Here is a 12,611-nt window from a genome sequence, read left to right as displayed (position 1 = left end):
GCGGGGCGCTCTGCGGGCGCCACGCCGGAGGGCGGACGGGCGGGGACTTGGCCGCCGGCGGGAGGCGGTGGCCCCGGCGCCTGCTGCTCTCCAGTGCAAGGGGACGGGGGCTGCGTCCTCATGTGGTTTGGGTGATCGTGCTCGTCTCCCCTAGGTTGGGCAGCGCCTCTCCCGAAGCTTGTGGAGGAAGGGCCCCAGGTGGGCCGCGGCATGCCCCATCCCCAGGCGGGGTGTGCGGCCGCCGGCCCTCGGGAGAAGTTGGGCGGCCCCGGGGGCGAGTGGCCGCGTTTGTGCAGCGGTTGTGAGCAAGATGCGGTGGCCCGTGACCCTGGAATGCAAACCCTGATGCCGGTTCCCAGCCACCCGTGTGGTCTTTTCTCTGACACTTGGCGCCAAGTAGATGCATCACAGGTGAGTAGCGAGGTGGGCCCAGCGCTGGTGACACCTTTGGAAAACATCTCGCAAATGAGAGTTCACAGTTGTTACCTTTGTTTTTGGTGCCCTGGAGAAGGTTACAGGTGTGATTTGCAAATGGGTTTGTGACCCAGACGCACCGAAAAAACAAAACTCGTTGCCGTTGAGTCGATTCCTGCTCATAGGGACCATGTAAGGGAACAGGAAATCCAGAAACCCGTGTTGGGTTGCATGTACGCTCATTCATCCTGATTTACTCCAAATGGGAATCGTTGTTCCAAATAGCCCACTTTAATGGTTGGCTCTTGAACACATTTTTCCTGTGCCTTTGAGTTATTGGTACGTTTAATAATAACTTTATCTTGACTCCAAAATGTATTTTTAGCTCATCACCGGGTTATCATTTAGTTTTGCTGGTTTTGGTGTGGCATCAGACCACGAATGGTAGAGCAGGGGATGTTCTTAATTCTGTAGGCTTCGTGTGAATGTTTAAAGTACTTTCCAGTATCACACCAGTACGGTAGAGAAGCACAGCAAAGAAATGGTTACATTTGGCTATTCTTTGATGGCTCTTTTATAGGCAGTATGTTTAGAATGACAACGATGAAACACACATTCATTGAAATTATTGAAACTCATTGTATTTTGCAAACTGGGTACATTTCCTTTAGCTTCTTATATGTCATCCTAAGAAAGCTGTGAGATTAGCACGTGGCAAATGGCCATACATAGGTCACTTAGAAACACACACATAAGGTGTAGAAGTATGAAGGAAATGGTTTTATGACAAATGAGTGGGGAAGAAGAGAGAGTTTAGTGTCTTGATCCCTGGCCTTTCTCTCAAGATTGCTTCCTAGATTCCCATATGAGAAAGGTAGTTAAGATAGAATTGGACTTCAAAATGAGAAAGTCTTTGTTGTTGTGTGACGTTGAGTCTGTTCTGACTCATAGTGGCACTGTATGACGGACTAAAACTGCTCCATAGGGTTTCCTAAGCTGTAATCTTTATGGGAGCAGATCACCAGGTCTTTTCTCCCACGGAGCTGCTGGTGGGTTTGAACTGCTGACCTTTTGGTTAACAGCTGAGTTCTTAACCACTGCATCACCAGGGCTCCCTAAGAAGGTCTTAGAAAGATTATATTATACAGTCCCTTCGTCTGCTTTCTCTTTGTAGAATGCTAGTTACCTTTGCTTTATGGCTGCTGAAGTCATCACATTTTAGTGACTCACAAGAGATATCTGGTTTGAAGTGGTTTGAGAAGGCCTAGGAGTCATCCTAGAAACACAATTTTCATTTCTATTTCCAGGTTGGATACATAGATTAATAGGAATTTTCAGAACGGCAGTTGAAGTTACAGACTTTTAATTGTGCTTTAAAAAATTATTGTAACCAACTCATTAAGTCATTACCTCTCCAATGATTGTACTAGGACTTTAGTTATGTTTGTTGCTATAAAAAGTTACAGGAAAAGTCTGTATTAAGCAAACCTAAACCCAGGAACTTTGAAAGTTAAGGTAGCTATGGTTTCTTTAGGCTACAAGGAGTTTTTGTGTTCTTTTATAGCATAATAAAATACTGTTACTAATGTGCTGTTCTTCATAAGGTGTATCTCATTTGCCATGTGTTTCCAGTTGTCTTTCTGGTAAGGATGATGATTTTGTGTTGCTCCATCCAAATCAAATAGTTCACAGTGCTTAGTCAGTTCAGGAGGGGTCTCTGGTTAAGATTTATATGGGATCAAATTGACAACAGCAACTGGGAAGCTTAGATAGGAAGCTTAGGGGCAGTGAGTTTATGTTAATGGAGGAGGAACAATTCAGAAAAGGAGGATGAGAATCTTTGCACAACTTGAAGAATGTTAACAATGTCACTGAATTATACATGTAGAAACTGCTGGAGTTTGTTGTGTGTATTTGAAAGAAGTTTCTGAGGGGTACATACAGTTAACGTGCGCAGCTGCTAACCAAAAGGTTGGAGGTTCAGGTTCACCCAGAGGTGCCTCAGAAGAAAGGTCTGTCAGTACTTCCCAAAAATCAGCCACTGAAAACCCTACAGAGCACAGTTCTACTCTGACACACATGGGATCACCATGAGCCCGTATCCTCTCTAGTCAAGGTTCTGTACTAGACTGGACTTGTGCACGTTGTTACTGCCTGGGAGCTCAGTTTTATGAGATACCTGGCCTGTGGATATAGAATAATGCAGGAAGCAGGTCCATCTGGGACTTTAAGTATACCCCACAGTATAAATAGACAGATCCTAATGTGTCGGAACTGTGTAAAAGGCAAACAGTTCTCGTAATTATCTTTCTTACTGTAGTTAAGGGCTTGAATTTCTTAAATTAGATCTGTATTTAAATTCCCGCTCTGCCACTTACTGGTTATGTGATCTTGGGTTAAGTTTCTTAGTCTCTTGAGTCTTAGTTTCCTTGTCTCTAAAATATGAAAATTGTGTTAATACCTACTTCATAGTAGTTATAAGGACTAAGAGATTATTACATATAAATCACATAGCGCAGTGTCTAGCATATAATTAGGGAGTAATTTAAAAAAGCCTGCCGCCATTGAGCAGTAAATGCTAGCCCTTGTTATTTTCAGGTCTTTTCATGGCTGGTTTTGCCTTTTTTTCAGAACTAAAAACCTGTTTAGCTTTGGTTTGACTGCTAAGGGTGGACTGCATAAACCCATTTGATCCCCACTCCCACCCCTCACATGCGTATACGCACCAAAAGAAAAAAAAATACACACACCAAACTCACTGCCATCATGTCGATTCCAACTCACACACATGAAAAATGCATTACTGTGGTATTGAGTGGAAAGATGGGAGGTTATGAGAGACTTCCTTTGAATAGCCTGTTGGCGAGCCTCTTAGAATTTTAATGTCTGTGATATGGCAGTCTCTAAAGTCTGATATAGAAACTACTACTTATTGATAACGACCTTTAATGATGTGTTGTTTAAATCATTGTCACTCATTCTGTTAAGGTTTTTAACGGCAAGGTGAATTGCATAGATTCTTCAACCTGCCAAAAATTGTCTGTAGATAAAAAGGTTTGGTGTATTGAAAAACTTTTTGGCAGTATTCTGCAGCATAATTTCTGCTCTTCTGCTTAATTGCGTGATTTTGGGCATGTGACTTACCTTCTTTAAGCCTTAGTTTCTACATCTACCTTACTGTGCAGAGTTGGTGTGAGAATTATAAGATGTAATTATTTATAAAGTATCTAGCAAAGCTTATATAATAAACCTCAGTCTGTGGAGGATATTATGAGGATTCCTGATAGAGAGTTTTGATAAAATGTTGATCCATGGGGAAAATATGGTGCTTCTTCACAACACTGATCATTTGATTTAGACCCAGTATTGCGCAGTCGATGCCCACAGAGGCAGCAGTGAAGAAATCAAAAGATGCATTGCATTGGGCAAATCCGCTCCAAAAACTTCTTCAACGTGTTAAAAAGCAAAGATAATCACCTTGAAGACTAAGGTGCACCTGACCCAAGCCTTGGTGTTTTCAATCACCTCATATGCATGCAAAAGCTAGACAATGAATAAGGAAGACTGAAGAAGAATTGATGCCTTTGCGTTATAGTGTTGGCAAAGAATATTGAATATACTGTGGACTGCCAAAAGAATGAACAAATCTGTCTTGGAAGAAGTACAACCGAAATTCTTCTTAGAAGCAAGGATAGTGAGACTATGTCTCACATACTTTGGACATGTTATCAGAAGGAACCAGTCCCTGGAGAAGGACATCATGCTTGGTAAAGTAGAGGGCCAGTTAAGAAGAGGAATACCCTCAACAAGATGGATTGACACAGTGGCTGCAACAGTGGGCTTAAGCATAACAATTGTTGAGGATTGCACAGGAACAGTGTTTCGTTCTGTTGTACATAGAGTTGCTATGAGTCAGAACCAACTCGATGGCACCTAACAGCAACAACATCACTTTGACTCCTGGTGAGAAGGATTAGTAAACATTCTTTAAGTAGATTAAAATAAAACTGCCTATAAAACTACTGGTTTGATATAACAAGCCAATTGAAGAAAATATTGTGAAAGAAAAAATTGGGGTTATTAAAAAAAAACAAACTCACTGCCAGTGTGCTCTGAAGATTGCAAACTTTGCTTTTGATGGTATGCATAGGGTTTGGATCCAGGCAGACCTGAGTTCAAATCCTGTTTCTACCTCTTTACTAGTTATATGTCATTGACTTAGTTAATGTCTCTAAGTCCCAGTTGCATTATCAGTAGAAAGAGGATGACAGTAGCTCTTCTCACAGAATTGTGAGCATAAAAATGAAGTAATTGTTGATCAAGTCCCCATTTTTCACCCCTATTGTTTTGGGTTCTCCAGTATCTTAAAACAGAGTCATTGAGGTAATTTTTTTTTGCATAACTCCTTGTGTGTGCTCTTTCCTAGGATGAATGAGATGAACCTGAGCCCAGTGGGGATGGAGCAGCTGACTTCATCCTCTGTGAGCAATGCCTTGCCAGTCTCAGGAAGTCACCTGGGCTTGGCTGCCTCACCCACTCACAATGCCATCCCTGCCCCAGGTAAGTGGTAAAGGAGAACAACTGCATTTCAACACTTAATGCATTCTCAATTCTAAATAGAATCTAGAGGGTCTCAGAGCCCCTTTAAGGATGGAATGGAGAAGCCAAGCAGGCCTGAATGGTAGTTCCACATCTAGTAGCATAGTGGAAGAAAACATTTTTGTAGAAGACTGTGGATAGGAATAGCAGTTTTTCTGATAGTCCTTTTCTTGAGCTGTAATTGACTTGGCATTTTATCTAGGGTTACCCATTTATCTGGTTCTCATCTTGACACCGTGTCCCTGGGTTACTGGAAGAGGATTATTTAAAGTTGCTCTAATACCTGTTCCCAGAAAGCATGGGGAATTGGGCTTTATTTTCTACTAGGTTTGAAACTGAATGGCTACAACTGCAAATGCACCAGGCCTGGAATTATGGGGAAAGAGGAGGTACCAGAGCTGGAGCTCTCACATGGCACTCCCCAGAGCTTCAGTACTCAGAAGAATGGTATAGGGAAACCTCGTTCTTCCCCATCACTATACTTTTACAGACATTTTTCTGTCTAGTTTCATTTTCTTTTTCTATTGAAGTGGAAAAGAAATGGGTAAGCTGTTGATTCTTACAGTGGCAAGCTGTTGATTCTTAAGGGTCTATGACATTGTAATGTATTGGACTTTATCAAAAAATAGAAGTTAATGTATAAGAGTATTTTAAAGAAACCTATTAAGTTGTTTAACAAGTTCTCTATAGAGAATTGCCTGCTTAATTAGCAAAAGGGAAATGCAACAGTTAAGTAAGATTCGTCTATACCAGCGTCTGTTCACATTCCTTTAAGTGACCCCGGAAGAAGTTTTTATTTCTTGTGAGTTGTTACCCCATTTGATTTGTCTCTTAGGCATTCCTTTTCGTGGATACTGTTGTTATGGAGGAAAGTCCTATGTAAAACATACTGCCATTGGCAAAAATCTGCAAATAAACACTGCTCAAGTTGGTGAGCATTCATTATGTTACTTAGGCACAGTAAGAATCACCTCAGCACTGCAAGTAGATACGGTTCAAGGAAGATATAATCTAAGGTTTAAATGTTTTTTTACATTGTGAAGTCCAGTGTATATACAAAAGACTAAAAATATAAATGTACAGTTGGCATCTAAATTTAAGTTAGATTATTTTTCCAGCTTGAAGTTTATCTGTGAATTTTTTTAAAGTGATATGTTCTCATGTAAAGTAGAAAATGCAACAAAGTAAAAGAAATGTAAAAAATATGTATGTGTAGTATCACCACTCAGAGACCACTCCTGTGAACATTTTGGTACGTGTCCTCCCATTCTTTTTTTCTCTGCAAAATTAGTTTTCTTAAATTGTATTTAAACTAGATTTTTCATGATAAAATAACTGTTTTGGTACTTAAGAGCAGTACAGGTAACTGGAGGATCAACTTGGCATTTTAAAATTAACTCTAGAACTAACTTTAAGATTATGTCTACTTTGTTTTGTCCTATTTATGGATGCCTGTAGAAAACTACCTATCTGGGGATGAAAAAGGTTCTTTTTTTTTATGCAGAATACTAGCTGAGATTTTTGCCTATAAGCAAAATCCCTTCTAAGAGTTTAGCTGGGGGTTATAGAGAGAATTTTTTTTAAAATACTTACTTTGCTTTAATTGAGAAAAAAACTTTTTTTTTTGGGTAGGCCTGCCAGTGGCAATTCCAAACCTTGGTCCCTCCCTGAGTTCTCTGCCTTCTGCTTTGTCTCTGATGCTCCCAATGGGTATTGGCGATCGAGGGGTGATGTGTGGGTTACCAGAAAGAAACTATACCCTACCTCCATCACCTTACCCTCACCTGGAGAGCAGTTACTTCAGAACCATTCTACCTGGTAAGTATTATACTTATTTGGGTGTTAGAAAAAGAGGAGAGAGCCACCTTTAGCCTTAATTCTGGAAGACTTAGATAACATTTTTTTTTTCTGCTTGTAACTATTAGATATTAACCTCTAGGTGAGAAAAAAAAAGTTTTGTTTATATTTGTGTACTTCTCTTCTTAGCATGTGCAGATAGCACATTATTATAGTAGTTTGACCAAGCGTAATTTAATGTCACATAAATGATTTCATTCTCCTTTCTCCTCCTGCATCTCCTTAGTTCAGTTTTTATAATTCTGCAGTTCCTGCTAACCACGTTTTGCTACAGTGTCGTTGTTATAAAATAAAGTTTATTGAATTTTTGTTATAAAAGTATTACATACACATTTCAGAAAATTTAGCAAATTAGAAGAAATAAGGAGGGAGGGGAACCACTCATGGTCTCACCATACATCTTTTTGGTGTACTTCCTTCCTGTCTGTCAGTGCATGGGTTTTTACCTGTTATTTATAACTGAAATCATCCTTTCTATGCAGTTATGTGTGCTCCCTTTTTTTCACTTAATAATTTTCTGTTTTTATAGCTCTTCTTCCCTGTCCCTACATGGTTTTCATTATTATCCCTTTTAGTGATGTATTACATTCAACTGAATGGTTATTCAATTATTAAATCAGTCTTTATTGTTTGAAGTTTTATTTTTTCAATTTTGTTTATTATCATTTTAACTAAGCTCTTATGCATACCTTTGTGTACAACATTTCCAAAATACATTTAGGGCAGATTATTATAAATGAAATTCTTGTGCAGGAGAGTAGGAACATTTTTGAGATTCTTAATACATATTGCCAGATTATGCTCCAACAGGGTTTTAGTAATTTACATTCCCACTCGCAGTATAGTAAGTGCTATTTTACCACATCCTCACAAGCATAAGTGCTAAAAAAAATTTTTTCTGTTTTGATAAAGTAGGAACAGTTGTGACTTATTTTGAATAGAGGCTGGTGTAACAATTTAAAACTTAATTACATTTAGTTAAAATTTATATTTCACAGTGAAAGATCTGCCTTAAGTCATTTACCTTATACTTATTTCTAGTTCAGCAAATTTGTAGCATCTTAGGACTCAGGAATTGCAATCATGTATATATTAAAGCCAGCATTTAAATTATTAATTTTTAGTTGACATCAAAGGAATATAGTTAATTTTTTAGACTTTCTGAGTTTCAGAGGAAAAACTCAATTATAGTATATGTGCGTTGCTACTTATAAAGTATACATGTTGATTAAACCAAAGAAGTGGGTAGAGGATTATGTATTTAACAATGTACCAGAAAGTCCCTGATATCTCATCTTTTCCTTTTCTCAGGCATTTTATCTTATTTAGCTGACAGACCTCCTCCTCAGTATATCCACCCCAACTCTATAAATGTTGATGGTAATACAGCACTATCTATCACCAATAACCCTTCAGCGCTAGATCCATACCAGTCTAATGGAAATGTTGGATTAGAACCAGGCATTGTTTCAATAGACTCTCGCTCTGTGAACACACATGGTGCCCAAAGTCTTCATCCCAGTGATGGCCATGAGGTGGCATTGGACACAACAATCACTATGGAGAATGTTTCTCGGGTTACCAGCCCAATCTCTACAGATGGAATGGCAGAGGAGCTTACAATGGATGGTGTTGCGGGTGAACATTCCCAAATCCCAAATGACTCCAGAAGTCATGAACCTCTATCTGTGGATTCTGTGAGCAACAACCTTGCAGCAGACACTGTAGGACATGGTGGTGTGATACCCATTCATGGGAATGGCCTCGAGCTCCCTGTGGTCATGGAGACAGACCACATTGCAAGTCGGGTCAGCGGGATGTCTGATAATGCCCTCAGTGACTCCATCCACACCGTGGCCATGAGCACCAACTCTGTAAGCGTGGCACTCTCTACCTCACACAACCTGGCCTCCCTAGAATCTGTTTCCCTCCACGAAGTTGGCCTCAGCCTGGAACCTGTGGCGGTCTCCTCCATCACCCAGGAGGTTGCTATGGGGACAGGTCATGTAGATGTATCTTCAGACAGTCTTTCTTTTGTACCACCTTCACTGCAAATGGAAGACTCCAATTCAGACAAGGAAAATATGGCAACCTTGTTTACAATTTGTGAGTGTGCTTAGCCTTTTTCTTTTGACAATATTGGTAGTAAGAGCCATCAAAGGCCTGCCTAACAAGTTTAGTCACAAAGTCAGACATTGATTAAGGAAGTGTAGAAAGTAACCAGACTTTGGAATTTTTCTTTGCCTTTGTATTGTCCTTTATATGAATGTGGTGACTTTTCCGCAAGTAAGCCAAATGATAATACAAACATTTAGTTGGTTCTTACAGCATCCTCCAAAAGTAAGGAAATATAATCATTTCTGTATTTTACAGATAAGCTTAGTTGGTAATATTTAAGGTATTTCGTAAGATTTCACAAATGAATAGTTACTAAGAGTGAACTTCAGTTAAGATATTCTGTGTGAAGGGCCTTGTGTGTTTACAATGTAAGGCAAAAAGAAGTCTGTTAGATCACTTGTGCTTCTATCCCCAGTACTTCTGTCCCCATGAAACAGGGTAGGTGGATATAAATACAATTCTTTTTTTTTCTTTTTTTTGTCATAATCTACATAAATTAGCATAGTTGGACTTATAAAAGTTCCTTTTATTGCACAGCAAAAGCAATATAAAATGGTCAGTTTGTTGGTACCACTGCATGCATCATTCATGCAGGAAACATGTTGAGTGCTTACTATATGCCAGCCTCTGTGCTAGATACTGAGGAGAAAATGATCTAAAGAGACAGTACATGCCTTTAAGGAGCTTAGTCTGCTGGGAACCATAGACAAGTAAACAGTCTATTGCAATACAGGGTAAGTGCAGGATGCTAAAGGAATCTGAGGGGGACCAGCTAACCAGGCTATGGAGTGGTCAGGGAAGATTTAAGAGGGGAGGTAACATACATGTTAGCACAGACCCAAAGGACCAGGAAGAAGCAAGCAGTTGAGAATCTGGAAGAACAGTATCCCGGACAGGAGTTGGCACCTGTAAGTGCCTAGAACTAAAAGAACTGTGAGTGGGTCAGAATGGTTGAATCATAAAATGGGGGCAAGGAGAGTGGTTGTGTGGTGAGAGAAGTAGGAGCCAGAACAAAAAGGGTCTTCTAAGACTAGTGAAGGGTTTTAAGCAATGAGGTTTGGGGAGAGGTGGTGTTTGCTACAATGTGAGGATAACTAGATTTGTTGGAGGCAAGTAGACAGGCTAGGAATATAATGCAATAATTTAAGTGACTGATTTTCCAACCTCTAGAGTAAAGGTAATAAGTGGATGAGTTTAAGTGATAACTTACAAAGAATAAGACTTGTGATTGGGCGAAGTTGGGGATGGGAAGAGTTAAGGAGAACACCCTGATTTCTGGCATGGGAACCAAGTAGATAGTGGTACAGTTCATTGGGATAGTGAATATTGAAGGAAGCGTAGTATTTTTTTTTTGAGGAGTGGTGGTTAAGTCTAGTTTTAGACATGTTGATTTCAGTGTCTACAAGATATCCGTTAGAGATAAAAGAAGTTGGATCTGGAGTTGAGAGAGGGAGATCTGTCTGGGAATATTAAGGATCATCAGCATTTAGATGTTAATAATGGCCATGGAAGTGGGATGAAATGAGAAGAGAGGAGGGCCATGAGATACAGCCACAGAGGAAGGAGAGCTTACAGAAGAGACTAAACAGGAGGGTCTAAAAAGTAGGAGGAAGCTCAGGACAGTATGGTGCCTCAGAAGCCAGGCAGTGGTGAGACCTTCTATATTAACCTTTTAATGTCTCAAATTTATAGTTTTTAAGTGTTTTAATCAGGAATGTAATTAAGTCACATTAATTTAGAAGGTAAGAGGTGGCCTATATAAACCCATTGCTCTTCGCTGGCAAGCAGACACTTTTTTTTCTAAGTGTCTTCTTCTGTTTTTTTAAATGGGATATAATTCACATATATATTTTAAAAGAGTATATTTCAGTGGTTTTTAGTATATTCACAAGATTGCGGCACCATCACCACTTTATTTAATTCCAGAACGTTTTATCACCCAAAAAAGAAACTTCATGTCATTAGCAGTCACTCCCCATTCTCTCCTCCCTCCATTCCCTGATAACTACTGATCTTTCTGTCTTTATAGATTTGCCTGTTCTGGACATTTCATGTTAATGAAATCGTACAGTATGTGGCCTTTTTGTGTCTGGCTTCAAGGTTCATCCACGTTGTAGGAAGTGTCAGTACTGCATTCCTTTTTATGGCTGAATAATATTCCATTGCATGGATATACCACATTTTGTTTATCCATCTGTCAGTTGATGGACATGTGAGTTGTTTTCACTTTTTGGCTGTTATGAATAATCTGCTGTGAACATCTGTGTACAAGTTTTTGTATGACTATATGTTTTCAGTTCTTTTGCTTATGTATATCTAAGGGTGGAATTACTCTGTTTAACTTTTCGAGGAACTGCCAGTCTGTTTTCCAAAGCGGCTACACCATTTTACATTTCCACCAACAAATACATTGTTGGGAGGGTTCCAGTTTCCTCACATTCTTGCCAACTCTTATTTTCTGGTTTTCATTTTTTTTTTTAATCTTTCAGTGGTTGTGAAATGGTATCTCATTGTGGTTTTGATTTGCATTTTCTTAATAACTAATGATGTTGAGCATCTTTTCATGTGTTTATTGGCCATTTGAGTATCTTCTTTGGATATTCAAATCATCTCTGAGTGTGTTTGCAGTATTGTTTTGTTCCCCGGACCAGTGGCTGGGGCAGTTTTAAAGGCAGGAGCTGGAGTTGCTGACGATGTCATGGCTTTGAACCATCCTTAGGATCCTGAAAAAAGAGGCACTAAAAGCCAGGGTGATGATGGCACAGAGAACAGAGCTGTGAAGCTTGCGACAGACAGCGAAGCACCAGGAATCACCTAAGTTGTGCCTGTGTGGGGGTCTTTGTGCTCATAGTTTATATATACCCTAAGAGTGAGTACAGACAAAAAAGGAAGGAAATGTGACTACTTGCAGGGGGACTTAAAACTATTTGGGTCCTTAGAGACAGTTCTAAGGAATGTTTTCTCTTGAGTAATGGATGTGTCTCCATTTAAAGGTCCAGTCTATAGCTGCTAGCTTTGGGGTGGAGGAGTATCTGTTTAGTGTAACTGTATAACTATGTGGCAGGGTTATTGCTGGGTCAGCTACTCTGGTTTACTCCCAGAGTCCTTTGCAGGCAGGATCCGTGTTGGCTATGTTTACACCCTGCACAGTCCACCCCTTTCTGTCTGGTTTGTATAATGTCACTCACCTACCTCTTTCTTGGGATTCTGTAAGTCTGTAGGATTGGGGGGAGCAAGCTTGGGGTTCTTTTTTAAAATGTATTAAAACACCAATATAAACAAGTGCAAAAAATCATTTTACCTGTTACGATTCAAAGAAGTCCAAATAATAATTTTTTTGACCAGGCTTCCCATCTAAGAGTCACCCCTTGATTTCTGCCCACCAAGTTTTGTTTTTCATGTGCTTTATACAATCTAATTGGGTTTGTAAGTGAATAAGGGACTGGTTCACGAGGGCTTCATTACTGGGAATATATATACAACAACTTAATTTTTTATTGTTGTAGTTTAAATGAAGTTTACATTTCTAGTTAGTCTCCCATACAAAAATTTATACATACATTGTTATGTGACCCTAATTGCTCTCCCCATACTGTGACAGCACACTCCTCCTTTCCACCCCT

At 39.6% G+C, this 12,611-nt stretch overlaps 1 protein-coding gene across 2 annotated transcripts in view; it reads left to right on the top strand.

Annotated features, from left to right (window-relative positions):
• The window catches only part of PRDM4 (PR/SET domain 4), a 40,278-nt gene that overhangs the window by 374 nt on the left and 27,293 nt on the right, over positions 1 to 12,611 (top strand). The window contains exons 2-5 of one of the 2 annotated variants that reach the window (XM_023729018.1): positions 155 to 411; positions 4,841 to 4,974; positions 6,646 to 6,831; positions 8,182 to 8,976. In XM_023729018.1, coding sequence (XP_023584786.1) covers positions 401 to 411; positions 4,841 to 4,974; positions 6,646 to 6,831; positions 8,182 to 8,976 — 1,126 coding nt within the window. In that variant the 5' untranslated portion in view covers positions 155 to 400. Of the gene's footprint in view, positions 1 to 100; positions 412 to 4,840; positions 4,975 to 6,645; positions 6,832 to 8,181; positions 8,977 to 12,611 lie in introns of those variants that run through there. The other variant, XM_004373798.2, reaches the window with a different exon arrangement.

Source organism: Trichechus manatus, unplaced genomic scaffold, assembly GCF_000243295.1.
Source record: "Trichechus manatus latirostris isolate Lorelei unplaced genomic scaffold, TriManLat1.0 scaffold00027, whole genome shotgun sequence".
Lineage (NCBI taxonomy): Eukaryota > Metazoa > Chordata > Mammalia > Sirenia > Trichechidae > Trichechus > Trichechus manatus.
Note: the sequence above shows the minus strand (reverse complement) of the source record. Positions and strands in the feature narration are given on the sequence as shown.